The sequence below is a fragment of the Ambystoma mexicanum genome, chromosome 4q (genome assembly GCF_040938575.1).
Source record: "Ambystoma mexicanum isolate Mex_15411 chromosome 4q, UKY_AmexF1_1, whole genome shotgun sequence".
Lineage (NCBI taxonomy): Eukaryota > Metazoa > Chordata > Amphibia > Caudata > Ambystomatidae > Ambystoma > Ambystoma mexicanum.
Window position 1 is genome coordinate 373837231 of NC_090928.1, and position 20901 is coordinate 373858131.

At 41.6% G+C, this 20901-nt stretch overlaps 1 protein-coding gene across 2 annotated transcripts in view; it reads right to left on the bottom strand.

The window, feature by feature from the left end:
- Positions 1–20901, bottom strand: part of PLD5 (phospholipase D family member 5) — a 1748035-nt gene that overhangs the window by 437785 nt on the left and 1289349 nt on the right. For both annotated transcript variants that reach the window (XM_069607944.1, XM_069607945.1), the window contains one exon: positions 12916–13055. In XM_069607944.1, the coding sequence (XP_069464045.1) occupies positions 12916–13055 (140 nt within the window). The remainder of the gene's footprint in view (positions 1–12915; positions 13056–20901) is intronic.

Below are 20901 nucleotides of genomic sequence, written 5' to 3' on the forward strand. Positions count from 1 at the left end.
TCACATATTCATGGCAAAGGTGCCATCACTTTTGGGAGTGACACTTACACAGCATAGTGCCCATTTTTCCAGGTATAGGAAGTGTGAGGGAGAAATGTGCTAGGATAGAGTGAAGGGGGTACAACGTGTCATTGAACATCTGGCCAATTCAGCCATTGTGCTTACATTTCCACAAAATCATTCTAAATAACATGCCTGGGACCCAAGTTGTGACTCGACTTGAGGGACACATCTTTCGAAAGCCAACAGAGCTGCGATGTCCTCAAGCTATCATTCTATGGAAAGTGTGTACCTAGGCTTTCAGTTCCTTAATAGCTCCTACTTAGTACAAGTCAGCACACTCAGTATCCATAGCTCCTTACAGCCTTCTAGCCGATCTAACCTTGCTGAGTATATCAGGAGTACACTGCCCAGGCCCACCGTGCAACAAAGGATCATGTCAAGCCTCTCTTACACCTGTGTATCACAGACCCCCTACCCATTTTACAGTTACAAATTGCATTCTCTAACAGCCCTCTCTTGTACATTCTCACAGTTGTCCAGTATAGAGCCTATAACAGTGATTTCAATAAAAGCAGCCAGTAAAATGGGTGCAGAATAGTGATTACAGGACAGCCTTTTCAGTGGGGTTAGTGTAGATGAGAGTCGAATGGAGACAGTGAATTATGTAGTGCAGGTAGAATGCCACATTGAGTCATTATGGCAGTGAACTAGGCCTGCAATGGTTAAACAAAATGATTACAAAAAAAACAGCAGGTTCAGAGTGCACTGATCACATGGATAAAATGATTATATATGAATTACCATCTGTGTAATGTTGCATTGAAGAAAATAACCCAGATTAATTAACACACTACCTTTATTAAATGATACCCCAGTGACTAATTAGTTATCCTGATTAACATTGCAATGCAATGTAAGTGTGTACGGATGGAAATTCTGCTTTATTCTTTTTTCTCTCTTTTCATTCCATGGAAAAGAATGTGCACTGAAAAAAATGAATGGGCTCTATTTTTGCATTCAGAGAGTTCTCTGTTTGTGCAGGAAGCAAGGAGAGATACATGCAAACTCTCGTAGGTGATTGAACAGAGGGAACAGAAGTCTAGAAATTACTGAATACGTCAGAAAGAGGGCAGATTTAGTTTTGACTGACAGGCAGGGGAGATAAATAGGGGTGAGCTGAAGGGTGTGGGCTCTTCTTCTACTTCTTGCTGCTGGCTGCCGAAAGGGAGAGAGTGCAGAGTCTGTGCTGACCTGGCATTGAAGACTGCCGGGAATCCAAGGCCGTTTTTGGGGGCGCCAACTGGCGGTGCAGAGCTTGTAACAATTCATCGCAGATAAATAGGAGTGAGAGAGGGGCCATACAGATAAAGCACAGAAACTTCAGAATACCATGTAAGGGGCTGTAAATCTGAGGAGAGTGCTGAATGAGAGAGAATTATATTTGTAGCCAGATGGACAGAAATAGACCATTAGCTTCAACTGAATCATTGTTTGGTTTTCTTTCGCATACTGTGAACTAACGGAAAATGAAAAAGATTTGTGCAATGCATGTTTATATTTTTGTCTCTTAGATATCCACGGTGGTGTCGATGCTTTGGTAAGAGTCAACAGATGTATTATTATGAAATGTAATATTCTTGTTTCCTTTTTATAAGTGACACGATCTCCAATAATAATTACAGTAATGAAAACAAAGTTGGTGCAACCATTTTTTTTCATGTCTCTGGCATTTATTCTTTAGGTGGGAGAAGGTAATTAGGAAGTACCCTAGTGCCTACACCACAGTGGTAAAAAGTATTTACTGCCAGAGGTAAAGTAAGAATCAAAAGGGAGAAATATAAAAACAAGCAAGAAAGCTAGTGTATTTGTGTGAATGTGTTCAGCTGTGCATACTGAACCGGAACAGGGCCGTTCTATATGATAAGCTGACGTCGGAAATAAGTCATCAGCACAACCTATGGTAATATTCTGTTTCTGCTAAATGTATTAGGCCTGAATATACATGCTTACAGTCAACCTTAGAACAGAGCGTAGTTATAAAAAGCGGAAGGTTTGTCTTATCATATAGGGCAGTGTTATGAATATGCTCATCACTAATTTACCCCATCACTAAGATACCGCTAATTTACCATGATACTAAAATACCACCAAGTTAGGTAATAGCCCAAAGACAAAACCCCTTACATAACCTTGCTGAGTATCTCAGGAGTACACTGTGCAGTCCCACTGTGCAACAAAGGATCATGTCAAGCCTCTTTCACACCTGTGTATCACAGACCCCCTATCCATTTTACAGTTACAAACTGCATTCTCTAACAGCCCTCTCTTGTACATTCTACCAGTTGTCCAATACAGTTTTAATACACTGTAGTTTGCTGCATCGCTTGCACCTGCACACCTCTACAGTGTTAGGAAATACTAGAATAAATGTTGGTCCACTCCCTTTCTCTATTGATCGTGTTCCCATTTCACTTCCCAGTTGTGCAACCTCAGTTTCAGCTCATTGTTGATCCTTTCCGACAAACATCTATATTTCCTTTTCTGAGCATACCTTTGCCTGAATACTTATCTCAAAGAGGATTCGCTGAAAAGGTTACTGTCATACAGTCTCTCAGTTGCCCTCAGCACTCTTTCAAACATCCACATACTTAGGTCTCACAGAAGAAGACACTGTTGTATCCCCCACAAGTGTCTTGTATTACCCCAACTCCCATTCACTAATAGGTCCCCATATGTCATAGTATCACCATCACTTGCTTGGACTCAAAGGTTAAGATTGCAAGTCAGTTTAATACCTGGATTGTAGGGAAGCAGATGCATACATCATTAGTAGAACCCGCCCCCTCACCTCTGACATACTGGGTGAAGAATCAGAAGACACAGTGCATGACACCAGGTATAATTCCAATACTGCATCGAGTGTATGAGAGATGTTATGTACTCAGACAACCATACCGAAAGTACCCTGAAACTGAGGTTATAGCAAGTGATTTGCAGACACAGTTAAATATTAAAGAGCTGTACAAAACATCTGACAGGTGCAAAGTGATGTCATAAGGAGAAGAGATGATGATGCACTGAAACGATATTAGAATACATAAAGAATGAAGATATAACTGAAGAATTAAAGTAAACATACTTATAAGTGAGGAGAAACCATATATACGAAGAAGATAAGTAACCAGATGAGTAGTGAATGTATATATGCAGAAACTCAAAGTAGATGAGTCACATAGAAGCTTGCTGCAGTAGGAAACATAACATGGGAGAAGCGGCCATGTTGAAAAGATGAACGTCGGCTTTGAATAATAGTAAGCAAAATCTTGAAGGAAAGAGACCAGGGCGTGCAGAGCTGACAGATGCTGGAAATACAAATTTGTGCATGAACAAAGAATAGCTGTTGGCTAGAGATCGAGGATGCCACAGCAAGAAGCAATTGAAGGGTACAAAGGGAGTCAACAAGGATAAGCAATATACGCAGGACATATTTCTCTTAGATTAAGTAATGAGCCAACGTTTGTGAATGCCAAATATTAATGAATAAAGATGCCTAAAGCATATGTGAGACGGACCAACCGAGTCTTCAGAGGCCGAAGAGGGTAATGACACTCGACATAATTAAATCAAATAACAGTAAATGGAAAGGTGATATGGACAAAATCATGGTCTCCTAACTTGTGGTGTAAGGCCAGAAAACAAGGCCTATTCAAGTGCTCCAGATGAAGATAACGATGTACCTTAACTCCCCTTAAAGTTCCAAGGAAGAGAACATCATGGAAGGTCAAGTACAAAGGAGAAGACTTGGCTGATGAGAGATGGTAGACTAATTGGCAAATGGGCAGTAGTCTGATGTTGTTCTCTGCACCTGGGTTTCATTTTGCTTATGTGCTGCTAACAAGCCGAATGGCCATAGTTGGGAGAGAATGCCAACCAATCAAAAGGCCTATGCAATGGTGTGTATACATTGTTGCAGAGGCCAATCCCCTACTGTTATGCTGCTATAATCTGTATCTCACATAGGTAGAGGGAAGTTCAAGGCATGCCTACTAGATGTGGGGCTGCTAATCATGTTACTAACACTTATAGAAATTTTAAGTAGATATGTTCCCCTAACCAATCCCTCCACCCAATAGGTTTTATTATTTGCTACGTAAAATGATGTCGGAGCTGCTGCACATCGAGTTATAAAGCCTTTGTGTAACTGAAAAATAGTTGAGAGTGTGTGTAGTGCGATTTGTTGTTCGCAAGGTTTCCCTACTTTATTGAGCTGAAAATAAAGTAGTATTTTGCCATATTCTTTGAGCCTGTCCGGTTATTTGTGTCTGAGATCATTTATTATGGTAACCCCAATCTGCTTATAATAACGCCCAACGGTGCTAGAGCACAATTTGGTATCGGTGTGGATGGTTCAGATCCAGAACCTCGAATTCTCGACGTCTTCAACCATCAGCCGAAAGACTGCAGAGAGCTGTGCTACAACACGTGTGACCTGAGACGGTTGGCAGGTGCCCTTTTGAAGAAATTCCCGTAAGTGGTCGATTAGGGAAGAGTCGATACCGAAGGCCATGAGCTGAAAAACAGATGCAAGAAGAAGCATTGAAAAGTGGCAAATAAACGGAGAGGGGTGTATTGCATGCAATTATATAACGGTGGAGCGTAACTGGATTTATTAGGGAAAAGGAGAAACCTCGATATCTGTCCTCAAGGGAGAAGGGACCACACCAAACTCTGGAACTGGGTATTATTTAAGGGATTCCTGCGGCTACAGCCAAGGAAGGGTGCGCGACACACTGCAAAATGGAGTAAAATAGAGATGAGATACGTCTATCAGTAGAATAAGACAAGATGATTGTATGGTTGGTTTTTTAAAAAAAAATCAGTGTAGACAATATATTGACAGGTTTTATATGAGTGGTGATGAAATAGATTGAAGGCTAAAAACTATAACAATGATAGCAATACAATTTGAAAAAAATATTACATCCTAGGAAAGCAAGTGATTGGCATCAATCAAACCTAGGAGAGTAGTGTTTGAGGAAAATATCAAATAAAATAAGATTCTTAATATATTATCAATAACAATAACAGGATAGTACGAATTGATAAAAACTATAAATGATGAGATACAATGGATGTTGTTGTAGAAATTTGGAAATTGTTTGGGGAAATTGTTTTTTGATATATGGGTGGCAATTGATGGTGCTGGCCAAAGTGATTGTTAAAGTGTGATCAATTAAATAAGTAATAAACAAAAAAACCTTTTTAGTAGTGACAGTCAAAAATGACTTCTCAATATGGGGAACACTCTCCTGTTACATCTATGCAGGACACTACCAAGATACACACCTAAAATTAGACTGTACCACGCTGAGTGGGTAAAAGGCATGACTAATAAAACACTTATGCTGTGGCCTCAAGAAGGTTTGTTATCAAAAACAGTACTGCGACACATGACAACATGCTTGCATGCTACATATACAGAAAAGGTTAGCTGTTTTAGAACTATGCAAGATATACCTATCCGCCCGAGAAGGAGTGGATGCTTAATTAGCTTAAGGAGGATGATGTAATGCCCTGAGCTCCTCTTTCTCCTCCTAAAAATTATAGCACAGCAGAAGACAAACAGGGAATCTATCATCTAAATTAATGAAAAGCAGTGGCGGGGTATGTTAATCCAACATATGCACCTCCGGCTTACAATAGTGAGGACAGCATAGATGAAAGGAAGAATGAAGAACATAAATATATGTTCACAAGCAATAAACATAAAGAGCGTAATGACAGAAAAGACAGGCAGATAGAAATAGAGGAGGAAGCCAAAAGACAAAAAAGAGAGAAAGACAAAGCAAGTGGAATGACAATAGTACCAATCGAGTGGATGGGAGGACAGATACTATTGAAATTAGATGGAAAAGGCAATGGCGATGTTAAAGCGCCTCTATGTCCTTGGGCTCTAGCATACTTTACAAATTCAAATAAATAAAAAAATAAAAATAAAATAAATCAAAGAGAGGGAAAAGAAGGAAAAGGAATGAGGAAGGGCATGCAAAGAAGAGAAAGAAAAAGATAGGAAACAAAGGAAGAACAGAGAAGGTATGAAGAATAGAAGAAAGAGATAATAGATAGGAAGAAATGTGAGGAAACAGAAGCTAACAGATTGAAAGAATGTTGGTTGCAAAGAAGGCAAGAGGAAGATGAGAATAGAGAGATGAGGAGAAGGGAAGACGCAATGAGAAGGAGTAGGAGACACAAAGATGACACAATAGATCGTATTGTTAATAGAAGCATGATACCCATTGAAGCACGAGAGCAATGGGAAGAAGAAAGAGGATCAAAAAATCTCCAGGATGCTTCAAAAGATACTGAGAGTACAGACAAGGGCAGATGAGCATGAGGCAGAAGGCATAGGGAAAAGGATTGTGGATTTATTTAGGCAAATGAGAGAGGAGTGGTTAGAAGGCTATGGGGAGCATTGTGGGATCTCCACTGAAAGAAACAGGAGATAGAGTGGATAATACATTATTGATGGACTAGCATAGAACGCTGTACCTAAGTGGACTAGATCTTGATGATGAGGAAAGGGATAATAGCCATACCAGTTGGGGTATAATGATGTCAGACAAAGAGAGGGAGGAGAATAAAAAAGCACGAAAAAAGGTGCATGTGGTTTTTTGATAAATCCGAACTGAGAGAGACGGGTAAAATGGTCCAATTTAGAAGACCCTGAAGAAAAAACATCAAATCCTACACCAAATTCTTCACGACTACCAGCACGGTTGCGTAGTACAGGAGATTTGTCCCCACCATATGTGAGCAGGTTAAGATCACTGCTAGGAAGAAGACGAATGGCCAGAACTAGCCCCACATGGAAGACGTAAAGTGTAGGTCGATATGATTTTGGACGAGGATGTACACAATTCCTGTTATTAGAGAAAGGACGACCGCAATATATTCCACATATGGACAAGGAAAATCTGAAATGTAAATTACTTAGTTTGACTGCAGGTGCAGGAAAATGGATTTATGAGCTAGAGAAAATGACAGCAGGAATGATGTTAGGAGTGGTTGACATAAAAGGCCCACTGGCAGCTAACATAGGGGAGAGCACTTAAGACATTTGGAGACAAGCAGAATATGCAAGTCTAACAGCACAAAACACGACACATGATGGAACACCATTTAATAATTGCAGAGCAGACTAATGGAGAGCGCTTAGAGTACAATATCCTGACACATCAGACATGGGTGCAATCATGACTAGGAAAACAGGAGAGGACGAAGATTCTTTTGCTTTTATTCAGGAGAATCAGGAATGCTGGCATCTCGAGATGAGAGAACTGTGGCATAAAACAGTGGCATTATTTTATCATATTTTATGTCAGGACTACCTGAGCCGGTGCAACTGCAGATGAAGAAACAGGTAGGGATGGAAGCAAAGCCATGTCCAGGAATACAGTTGACTATCATACACCAGTGTGGATTGTGATGAGAGAAAAATAAGAAGAAAGCCGAGAATAGAAAGCAGTCAGAAGCGAAATTAGTTCAGATTTTTTTTTCAAAAATCGCTATAGAATGAGCAGTTTTGACAAGTGTTGAAGGCGTGGCCACACAAGAAGTACAGTCAGCGCAGCAAAGCAATGGAGTGCACCCTATGGATCAGAGTGGGTACAGCCTTTGGCCACGAGGTAGAGGGAATGGACCAAGAGGATGAGACAGATTTCAAAACCCTCAGAGGGAGGAGAATTTAATGGGAGACAGCCACAACCGTGTTGGAATTTTGGGAGGACAGGACATACAACCGAACATGTAGAAGCAGAGGAGGAGGCATGCAACAGAACTGGGACGCTCTAAGAGGGGGCATGAGCGATTTTCTGCAGTATAACACAGAACCAAAGGAATATTATGCCCAAGATCAGACAGGTGTGCCACAAACACAACAAGCGCAGCAGGTCCCACAGGAAACAAATCTGCCACAAGGGCAAGCACCTATGCCAGCACAATAAGTACAGACACAGCAACCATAGTATGCACTGATGAAACAAGCAATGGTGCCACAATGGAAGGAGAATACAGGAACTCCCCAAACATCCACACCCAGGATAGGGAGTGTGACAGTAGTGGGAGGGAATCCTTTTACGGCTACAGGGATGAATTTATATCCAAAATAGAACAGCCCACAGAGCGACTTGATGTGTTCAGTACTGTCCATGACACCAGACCCACAAGAGGGACCAAGGGTCAGGGTAACAATAGGATGCAAGACATTTTCGTTCCTCGTGGTTACAGAAGAAACTTGTTCCTGTATTCAAGAGGGAAAATACCCAATGTCTGGAATCACCATGAATCAACAGGGATTCTCTGGGCCACAAGTTTGATTCCATTTTCTGACAAATTACCACTTTCTATAGCTGAACATGACATGTCTGTGCCACTATTATATCCTCAGCAGACACCAGTTAACATATTAGGATGTGACTTGATGACAAAATTAAACATGACAATATCTTTCACTGACAAAGGAATAGTGTGTTCAACTCCAGGGATACATTATATGAATGTGAGAGAGTTCATATTAACTTTCACAGGCCAAAAGGGATTACAAGGGGTTCCTTTAGATCCAGAAATATTTTTGTATGGAGTCAATATTTTGTTGACATGGCTTCCTAAACTGACAGGGAATATGTAGAAAATGTCTGATTCATTTTTGTTTAGAACAGAGATACGTGTGGATGATGAAGAGGGACAGGTCATTCCCATAGAGCAAGAGGCAGCACAGTAAATCAAGAAAGGCTGGTTGTTCATGCGACAGATGATTAGGGAAGAGCCTGGAGAACAGTTATAGCCCTTCAGGAAGGATACTGACTGAAAGATTTGACAGACGAAGACTTGTTTAAAGATGAATATTCGGACAATGAATTAGTATTTTTCATAAGTCTCACATATTGGATGAAAATTGAGAACAGAGAAATACCAAAGAGAAAGGTATTGGTAAGAAAGAAACCATAATTTTTCCAGAAAGATTCAGAAAAGGTGTCATTCACCTTATGGACCAACAGTCCATATCACGTGGGTCTATTGAGTGGAGCAGGATCAGTTAAAATAAAACTTAAACCAGGAGCAATTTACCACAAGTAAAACAGTACCCCATGTCCAGAGAAGCTGCTGAAAGCATATTTGAAACCATTTCCACTTTAATAAAGCAGGTAATATTGGTGCCATCAGAGTCCCCATGTCACATGGCTGTGTACCCAGTGAAGAAATCAATGGGGGTGGGACGGAATGGTGGTTTATCCAGGATCTCCACCACTTAAACAATATTTCTGAAGCAGAGCTTCCTCTGGTTCCGAACCCTGCTACAATATTATGTAACTTTCCAACAAAAGTCAAATATTTTAAAGTTCTAGATTTAAAGAATGCCTTCTTTTCAATTCCCCTTCATGAAGACTCACAGGATTTGACTTCATTTTTGTATAGAAATCAGCAACTAAAACACACTAGGCTGCCTCAGGGGTACTGTTAGTCCTCATCAATCTTTAATAGAGTGCTTCAGATGGACCTAGGCAATGTATAGCTCTAGAGCACAAAATTCAGCATGTCAATGATACATTAGTGGGCAGTGAGACAGAGGAAAGATGCAGGGAAGATTCAGTTTGAGTAATGACAATACTAGCATAAAAAGGCTACAATGTAGACAAATAAAAGCTACTATATTGTCAGAAAGAGGTCCTGTACATAGGACAGCTCATCTCTCAAGAGCAAAGAAAAGTGAAATCTAAAACAGCAGAAGCAATCATGAAAACTCCAAAACCTGAGACAGTGAGGGAAATGCAACAATTCTTAGGCCTATGTAATTATTGTAAGCCTGGGCTTTTGATTACAGTACATATATTCAACCACTTTTAAAAGGACTCAAGGAAGCACAGACGGGTAAAAGTGGGATAACATGGACAGATGACATGACTGAAGGATTCAAAGAACTAAAAATGGCGATTTGCACAGCCCCTGTGTTAGAAATACCAGACTATAATGATGAATTTTACTTATTCTCACATTGAAATGGAGATGTTATGACAGCAGTACTTACACAGAAGACTACATTAGGACATGGACATAAACCATTAGCCTATTATAGTGGGATTCTAGACCCCATAACAAAAGGACATTATCCTTGCAAACAAGCATTAGCAGCTGCTGCTTTCACAATTGACTAAGCTACCAGTATTACAATGGGACGTTCAATGACATTATTTGTCTAGCACTCCCTGTTTGCCATTTTGGAGAAACCCCAAATTACACTGAGTACACAAAGGGTGTCTGGAAATGAAGTGATTATTTCAAAACCAGCAATTAAAGTTGTTAGATGTAGAATAGTGAATGCAGTGACATTCATAGCAGAACCAGTAGAAAAGGATGACTATATACATGACTGCACAATGTGTACTGAATTCTATGATGATATTCCCCATGCTAGATAAACTGCTCTTGGAGGTGAGGAAATTCTCTTTATTGACGGTTCTTCAAAATGTATCAAACAACTGGTGAAAGGCATACTGGGACAGCAGTAGTGAAATTAAAAAAAGAATGGTGAATTTGAAGTAAGATTGCCTTCATATTGTTCAGTGCAGGCTTCAGAATTAGTGGTGCTTCTCACTGCGCTTCAGACATTTGAAGATGAGGAAGTAACAGTGTATTCTGACTCCACCTATTTGACGACAACCGTACACGCAGGGTTGTCACATTGGAAAAGGAGGGATTTCCTCCATGCAGATGGCACTCCTGTACAACATGCGTCCTTATTGGGCAGGCTCATTAAAGTACTAAAGCTCCCATTGGCTATCACTGTGGTGAAATGCACAGCCCATACTAAAACGGGCAGGTTTTATTTCTCGCCGTAACAAAGCCGCGGATATAGAGGACAAAAGAGCAGCATATTTCTCAAATGTTTCTTATTTTGGATTAGAAGATGTTAAGCAAGGATCAGAACGATGTATGGTAATGCAGGAAGGATTTAATATGTTATCCATCGTACAGTTAATTGAGCTGCAAGGTCGAGCTCTACAGGAAGAGCAGGGTTTATGGAAGGGACAGGGTGTCCTTTATCCCCCACTGAGGCTTTGTGGAGACAGGAAATCACTGGAAAGCCAGTTATGCCTCTAGCATTATTGAAGATGGCGCTGGAGCAGATTCAGTACCCCATGCACACCACCAGAGGGAGTCTTGATGCAATGATCGCAGAAGACTGGTTCATATAAAATGTATTAGAACATGTTGCACAGTTTAATGGAAATTGCATTGTGTGCCATGAATGTACAGCAAGGCACACCTTTTGAACAGTGACAGGGGCAATCCCTAGGCTCCTCTCATATAGGTTATGGATATGTTACAAGTATGTAACGGTTATAGGTACATGCTGGTTATGGTATGCCCCTTTTCCAGATGGATCGAGGCAGGTCCATGCACGCACCCAATGCCACATGCACTGCAAAGTTTTTCATGCGTGAGGTGTTTGCTAGGTGGGGTGTGTGCAAAGGCCATTTTGTAAACAAGGTGTTTGAACAGATAGTTCTTCTAATAGGCATAAAACACATGTTTTCCTCAGCCAATCAAACACAGGTGAATGGTGTCTGTGAGAGATTAAACAGAGTTCTCAAGGAAAGGATTGCAAAGATTAAAATGATCCTGAAGAAGGGATTGCTGCACTTCCTACCTCTTACTTTATTTGCCCTGAGAAACCAGCCTGGTTCAAAACACCACCTAAGTCCTCATGAGTTGGTGACTGGACGCCACAGGAGAGTACCTCATGCTCCTCCCACTCAAATAAAAACTGATCCACACAGTGTAGCAAAAACATTAGGTGATGAGATGCATGACTATTTAACAAATATGACCGCTAGTGTTTATTTTATTTCCCAGCATATCAACAATCAGAGGGAAGGGTCAAAAAAGATTGAGGAAGACAGCCAACCAACTTATTTTATTGACTCATTCAAACAGCCTAGTTTGTATGCAGGGTATGAAGTGCTCGTAAAGAGCTTTGTTAGAATGTGGAACAAGCCCCGCTTTGAGGACCATACCTATTAGAGGGGGTCACCCCCACCACTGTTAAGATCCAAGGGAGTATTGCCTGGCTATACCTGAATGACATAAAGCTCTACAAAGGAAAGATCTGACCCTTCCGGCACCCGCTGACAGTGAAGCAAGAGAAGAAGTTCTTCACATGCTGACCAGATCGGCAACCAAGGGCAAGGACAAAGAACCATTGGAATGAAAACATCCTGGAACAAATTGACATTTCCTAAGTCTAACAGGGAATGAATGGACTTGCTGCAGTTCCAGAACTTTTTCAGTTGAACTAAAAAGAGACTATACCTTAAAAATGAGACACAAAGTTTGCACAACACATTCTATGTTGCAAGCATTTCTGCATGCTGTTTTTGTATACATACTTCGAACATATCCAGCCTTAGTGCGACGAGGTATGGATGTTATTACATTTTTTGGAAATCCTAAAACCAATCCTATCATTTGCAGAGTTATTATAGCTATTACAATTCAGTTTCTGTTACAAGAAGTGCAAATTCAAAAGTGATTGAAGGTGAATAAGTAAACAAAAAATTTGAATATTTCATTATATTAGACACACAAGAAGACCAGCTACTCCAAAAGAGATAATGTGGCACCTGAATACTATGGCTATACTTCTTGTAACTACATTTTGACTTATGTGTTGTCTTTATTTTCGTATGCTCTGCACATTTCATGACATGTTATTTTATAATACATCTGAAGCATCTGACAATGAGACATCTTTTTCTATCCCTGATAAAGGCATGAGTGATATCGAAAATGCATTTTGGCATGCAAAGTGTAACATGGTCTAATCTTCATGCAAATGCTGAAACCATTACACACCTTGTGATATTTTTGCTGACAACAAGTGGCAGGTAATCCATAACAGATACATATATAAAACGCTGTGCATCATCGATCACACTGTAGATAGCATCTACGTCTGTCACTCTGTCTGTAGGGCAAAATGATTTGGGAGAGTTCTGCGAAGATAAAAAAGAAAACATCAATCCTGGTGTTAAACAGGGCCCTTTTGAAGGACTTGAGTAATTCAGTACTTTTATACCCCAATCCATGAGAATCCTTTTTTAATTTTTAATTAAATGACTTAGTTTATTACAAACTTTTCATTATTACATATCCCTTCAAAACATTATCAATTTAGGCTTGGTAAGAAAGAAAGAGAAAAAAAAATCAGAAAAAAATCAGAAAAAGAAGGAAAACGGAAAACGAGAAAAAGAAATCCAAAGCCATAGAAGAAAAGAACTGATGATAGATAAAAGAATCGCTAAAAGTCTTTTGAGGTTGAAATTTCAGTCCAAAACGGTAAAACTGCAAATATTACAGTCTTTTCTTCCCCAAGTATAAGTGAGTTCCTCTTTGCATCAAAATTAGCAGGATAGCAGTCGGAGGTAACAGCTCGCGATATTTGCTTCTTGTAACTGTCAGCGCTTCACAAACCATCACAATAGGTATAAAGATTCCTGCTGGAGACTATTTTTGCAGAAGCGACCAGTGTTTGGCAGAACACTCAGTTGTTTCGGGTGTCCCAACACCTCGCGAGTTAGAAACAAGTTTAGCCTGAAACGCAGGAATAGATCGTGCTATTTTGGACAAGCGAACAACTGGAGGTAAGAAGGGAGTTGATTTAACATACATTCCTTAATCGGACAGTTTATGGACAGTTTATACTGCGATTTTAGGTCCTGAGTCTCTATCCATTCTTCCCTCTTGATTTTCTTCATGATTGCAAGCGGGTTGCACTTCAGGGTTTCAATTTAGGCATCCAAGGCTTCTATCCAATCAGTGCAGTTCAAATATTAGTAAAAAAAGCTCCCCAGCACTGTTCACAATTTGGAAGGAATTGGCAAGGGACGGGCATGAGCTGCTGTCTACTTAAAGAAGCTATATCTATATGATATTGCCTGCTACTGCATCTTCTGCTAATCATTGTATAATGACATTGGACATGTGTGCAATTCACATCAGAGAAATGACATACTGACTGGTACACAGAACTAAGAACATCTTATTGTATTTACAATGCAGATTCAAAATCCTGTTTGGAATGTGAAAAAATATGAAGAATTGTTAATGGGCCTGCTTTCATTTAACAATGGCGCAATCCCATTGAAAAATGCTTTGTAAATCAGGCCCAATGTCTCCCGATATAATGAAATAAAGCATTCTTTTGACAAGTCTATGCTGGAGTTTAGGGTTTGCAACTGACAGCCTCATTCCAAAGGCAGGACAATGTGGCGGGAAATAGCCCACCTGATATCGCTAGCAGACAAGGGCTTTCTCGGGGCATTACACCCACGTTCTGCTGGTGCAGATATGGGAAGGGGAGTAACAACATGTGTGCATCAACACTTCATGTGAGGAGTCTATTTCTTCAGTCATATGCTAACTCCCCATACATCCCTGCATTGCACAAGACAACACACTCACAGACATGGCCGCCTCCATTGTCACCACAGGGACTCTGTGTATTAAAGCCTAGAGCTTGCCACTTACCAAGATATTTTGTGAGTAAAAGCTAATGTCAGAGTCAAGCCAAATCCCAAGGCTCTTTACTATCTGGGGTGGGCTAAGTGCCGCTCTCTCTTCTCTCCACTGAACATTTCAGCCTTTGCCCTTGCCCCCACTCCCCTACTGACCTTGCAGCAGCACACTTCGCTGTGTGCCGCCGACTCACTGTGTCCCTACGACGCCTGTTCGCTTTCACTTCCGTGATGGGGAACCGGCACCGATGGGTCGTTTCCTTTTTGATTATTATTTTTTTTTAACTTTTTTTTTTAACTTTTTAGGGGACCGGCTGCAGGGGACACATTCGCAACCCCCACTCACAATATAGTGAACATGGATGCGGGGGGGGGGGCTGCAGCCCCTGGAGCCCTTGCCACCAAATGGGGGATTAGGGCAAACTTTTCGGCTGTTCGGAATTTTCGGACGGCCGAAATTCGGCCAAATCTCCCATTCAGTCTTTTTATTTTTTGGGACTTTTTGGAGGTTTCCTTTCATATGTGCATATGCTATTCCTAATAACAGAGCCTAGTAACTTTAAGAAGTGCATTTAAACATATTTTGTATAAATATTTGAAAAGCACGTGTCTGAAAACCTTGTTAGGGTTAACGTCAAATGTAATGTGAGACGGCAAGACACTATGGGCCTGATTCATGGAATTTTTAGCGCAGTGCAAAGTGACTTTGCACTACCAACAAACACCCTGATTCCCAGAGCGGTGCAAAGTGTATTTTTGCAGTGCAAAGTCACTTTTGTGAGAAACCTGAGGGCGTGCTCACATTTTCTCCCCTTGGATCCTTTGCCCAGGTGGCCAGGAAAGGGCCATCGCCTGTGGATCCTGACCCTGGGGGTGGACAAGTGAGGGAGGATCCCCTGAAGGGGTGTCCTTGGGGGTCGGGAGAAGAATGCCTTTGGGCGAAATGTTAGACCAGAAACAACCCTATAGTATGTATTGTATGTTGGCCAGAAACCAATTGCATCATGTGACAAACATCGCAATCCTAGAATCGTGACATGTAACCAAACAGTGTCCATTTTGTGAAATGTCGGCCATTTGCTTTTTTTCCTTTCTGTCAAAACGCTTTGCAAAATGTATTCTATGCTTTGAACTCACACACAGTGCTAGGCCACGGTCTGAATGCTGAAATACTAACACAGAGAGGAATGCCAAACTGTGCAGAAATACATTGTTGTTATCTCTCACTAATTCCTTGAAGTCGAGCAGAAGCCGCATCTAATCAATAGTCTAGGTGCTGGCTTGTCTTGCAAACGCTGTTGTAAAAAGCAGTTAAACATTAATTATATTCTTTTAGCGGTTCTCCTTCACGGAGAGTGGTATTTTCTGCTTCAGAACTATCTGACCCTTAGCTCACAAACCGAGACACACAGATAACGTAGTAAGGAATGTTTCCCTGCTAAGAACATGATATCCTTGCCGAGCCAGAGCTCCATGTTCCCCATAACAGAAAGCTGTGTTTGCTCCCTTTGCTAGAATAACTATGTTTAGACTGAATGAAGACTTGTCATAACGTGTCATAAATGTCATAATTGTCAATCACTGAACCCTAGCCTGTATGACTTGTATGTGGGCGGATCGAATTGCCTTAAGAAAGATTATGGCTAATGTATATATATTACTGCTTGAGCGCTGCTCACTCTCTCGTGTCTCACGAGGTCTGGGAACACACGTCGTGAGGCGTTGAGACCCAGTCAGACGACTGAGAATACTTTGAAATAAACCAGACTTGTTTGGAAAATGAACGTCGTGTCTGACGTGTCACTGTTGTATATGGTTATTGTGCCTTGGTTTCCGTATGCGGTCTTTATGGCCTAGCAGAAACACAGTATTCTATACATCATAGTGATGGCCTACCCCACCTACCCTCTGCATTCATGGGTTATTGTTAACCCTGCATAAACTTCCCTCCCACAGGTTTGTAGACTATTGGGAGCAGATCACAACACTGGGGAACAAGGTGTACTATCTATCTCAGAAAATGTTATGAGAGTAGAAAAGGGGACGAAAAATCACAAGGGACAGACACTTTGTTTTATAAAACCCACATCAACAACTCCCATTTGACCCCACATGGTTCTAAGAAGATGATGAGAGTATTTAGCGGCGAGACATGGTATTCCTCTGGTCCTGACAACAATCCATACTGCCCCCCTGTGCCTTTGTAGGCTACTGTTACTGTACCTTACCCCTTGACAATATAGAAAGTACTGGTAAGAGGAAGAGGCGTCTTCGAGTGAGGAAGATTACCTGTGAAAGAAACCATTATGGTGGTGGGACAAAGAAGAGGAAGCCTAGAGGGTTTAAAGGTCAGGCATGTCCCAGTGATCGGCTTGATTGGGGTCAGGCAAGCCAATCAAAGGAGATACACCTGAGAACCCTTAATAGGGTACAGGTTTATAGAAGTCCAAGCATCAGCACAGAGAGCACAAGGAGCAGCGGGAAGGCCATTCCAGTCTATGAGTGTCCCAATGAAAATGGAGCACCGAATCACTGGAGGTCTGTGCGAAAAGGCAGATGGCATTAATGTAGCTAGGGAGCTGTGTCTCCAGGGAGCTGGAGAGAAGGATCAAAGGGAGCCACATGAGTGGGCGGTCTCTTTTCTTGTGGCTAGAGGCTGTTTGTTACCCTGGCTGGAAGCACCAGTCCAGGGAAGTCCAATGGGCAGGTGGAAGAACCCTGCCTTCAGCGTAGAAGGACGAGAGCACCAGGAGCTCATATGATACCGCCTTTAAGTTTCAAAGTATGAAGGAAACCTGACGCGCACCTAATCTGCATTGATACAGAGTAGCAGAGTGATCACGTACAGCATACTCTTAAAGACATAGAAGAACAGGAGCCAACAAAATGCCTAATTGGTAATTGACAAACAAGACAAATGCTGTAGCACAATAGAACTCTTGAGGTCGCTGAATGAAAAGGGAAGAAACAGCTGTGGGAAGCTGGCGAAGTGGGAGCAAAAGCACAAAAAGTGCTTAACAAACATTAAAGAAGCCAGAATTAGGCACATGAGCCAAAAAAGAATTATGGGTCAAAGGGAAAGAAGCCATAGGAGAAAACAGTGATGCAAACAGAACCTTGAAAGGAGGTGACAATACTAAAGTATTAGAGGGGGCCAGAGAAGAACCCAGAATACGTGAAAGTGAACTGAATTGTCAAGAGAAAGAAGTGGACCAGAGAAGTGCCCAGAACACGTGAACGTAAACTGACCTGCCAAGAGAAAGAGGAAGCTAAGGGCAGAGCTGGGATGACTGGTTGTGTGACCTTCAATGGGTGGACCATATGGTCTAAAACTGTGCCTATACCTGGAAGCCCTAGCACATTGAGGAAAGTCCTAAGGCCCGACACTGTGAAAAGCATAAAAGAGCCACTCGTTGTGCGACCTGTAATGGGTGGACAGTGCAGTCTGCAACTGCACCACAACAAAAGGCGGGGCTCCATTGAAAGAACCATCAGGTGAGAAGAACCTGTGAGTGCTGTGCTGTGTAGGAGAACTTTGTTAAACTTGGGGAAGGGAACCCTGAGTTTGATGTACATACTCCAGTACTGATTTTTGTGAACTTTATGAGTTGTGAACTTTAACCAGCTATGGCTTTTCATGAACTGGTGTCTGTTGTTTGGGGAGGAGAACCCTGAACTTCCTGTGAAATTGTGTGTTGAACTGAACTTAATTATTAAAAGTCCATATGGATTGGAAGCAGAGGCTGAGCCAGCAGAAGGTATAAGTCTGGCTAGAACTTGTGAAAATAACTGTTTTCCGACTTGGGGGAGGGAGCCGGGGATTGCTCCAAACTTCATGTTTACTACATTTAAGTTGAGCCATCCCTTCACTATAGTTTTAGTATTAGTTGTGAGGGCAAGCACAGGTTTGAGCTTACTAACTTAGGCATTCCTTAGCTTATTTAGACAGGGAAATCACATTATAACGATAGGGGCATTTAGGCATTTCACCCATCCTGACAAGTTTAAATACAGGTTTTCAAACTGTTGCAATTGTGTCTGTGTCTCTCTTGATACCATGCTTGTCTCACACTTTGCACTGCAGAAACACTGTGCACTGCTCCGGGAATGAGGGTGTTTGGTGGCAGTGCAAAGTCACTTTGCACCACACTAAAAATTCAATGAATCAGGCCCTGTATCACTTGGGGTTACCGAGAAATAAACAAATGGGAGAAATGACCGATTTGTTTGTTTTACTTAATACGGGGGAGACCCACCAATCCCCAGCCCCTTACCTTAACTATTAGCCTTACCCCACACCCATATTATACAAAAATGTCCCCACAATTCGCAATTGGTCTGTAGAAAAAATGTGGTAATTTCTTGTTATTTTATAGTCGATTATTTCTTCGGATTCCTATCACTTGAGCTGTTTAACTAAGTAAGACAATATTGACTGTGCTAATAGATAAATACACCATTCACATAGGATCAGCGTTGAAAACATACATGGACATTACACTGCAACAGGCCCCCTTGCATGTTGGCATCACTGCAGTCATATAATAGCAGCGTGAAGAGTCACTGAATTAGTGAACAGACCCTGCAAGTGAGTGAAACCTTTCAATGGCCAGTTAAACAGATAACCAAAGCACCAACCCTCTCAGACAAGGAATGTATATAACCAGCATTGCCAACAGTTTGGGCTTTTGTGTAGGGATGGGATAGGTGTTTGCCAGGCACTGCCATAGTGGTACAAAACTGGCCATAAGATGGCAGCAGCTGGAAAAAGACATGATTACCCAGTCACAAGATAGCAGTACCTGGCAAATGCCTAATATCGTTACACAAGTTAAAACTGTTGGCTTTGACAATGCTTGCTTTTACCAAACCTTGAAGGCAAGTAAAATACATAAATCAAGCGGCTGAAAGCAAACTTAGTTAAGACCTTTGTATTGCACCAGTAGCACATTTACAGCTGTAATGAGGCATTTAACTCTCAGCACGCTCCTTAGAAATAGCACTGGCAGACCAACATTTGATCTTACTGTTTAATAGAATTTACTCAAAGAGATCCCAGGAGGAAGTGTTTTGGGTGGGAAGAGGTCGGTGGTAGGTGAAAATGGTCATAGGCACTACCAATGCAATTTGAAGTTTGAAGTTTAGTTTATTTATAAAGCGCAGCCAGGGCCAAGGGCAACCGGGCGCATATTCTTAGATGCAAGTTACAATAAATACAAGAAATGCAAGTTACGAATTTTCAGGTTACAATACAAAATACAAGAAAATACATATATACATCATTGGCATAAATTACAGAATGGTAGCAGAACTTAGGTGAGAGGAGCCTCATAGAACCTGCGTGAACAGCCAGGATTTGGTATTATTCTTAAAAGTTAGGAATAACGGCTCGGTTCTGATGGAAATAGGCAGTGTATTCCAGAGTTTTGAGGCTAGGACAGGGAAGCTGCTAACACCCACTTTTTGGAGTTTAAATCTGGCCAGGATTAGGCTGTGAGTTTGAGCTGATCTGGTAGGTCGTGAGGGAGTGTGGAGTGTAAGGCGAGAGGAGAGGTAAGGTGGGGCATTATTGTCCAGACATTTGTGGGTCAATGCTAGAGTTTTCAAAGCAATTCTTTGCTTTACCGGAAGCATGCGTAGATCAGATCTGACGTTGGAGATGTGTGATCGTCTGGGGATATTAAGAGCTACCCTAATGACATTGTTCTGGATAGTTTGCAGTTCATTGAGGTTAGACTGGCTGGTCCCTAAATAGAGGGAGCTGCAGTAATCGATTTTGGACATAATGAGTGTTCTTGCGAGTGTGATACAGTTATGAGGGTTCAGAAAGGGTCTGCAGGCGGTGATGAGTTTGCATGTATAGGCCGATGCCGACCTTACTGCATTAGTTTGTCTGTTTAGGGAGAGAGTGGAGCCCAGATAGACACCTAGAGTTTTGGTGTATTTGGAAACCTTAATGTCATTAACATCAATGATGAAAGACTTGTAGACTTGGTCAAGTTTGTTAAGACGCTGGGAAGATCCTAGTAAAAGGAGCTCTGTCTTGTCATCGTTGAGGCAAAGTTCATGTTGCGCCATCCAGGCCTGAATGACCAGATAGACATTGTTCAAGGATTTGCTGTCGGCTGTATAGTCACCAGTGATGAGAATGAGTATCTGGGTGTCATCCGCGTAGTTGGTGTAGGAGACACCCAGATAGTTGAGCACATCGAACAGGGGTTTGGTAAACACATTGTAAAGCGTGGGCGATACACATGAGCCTTGAGGAACTCCACAGTGAATGGGCGAGGGGTCTGCCGACGCTGTGGGTGAGAAGACCCGCATG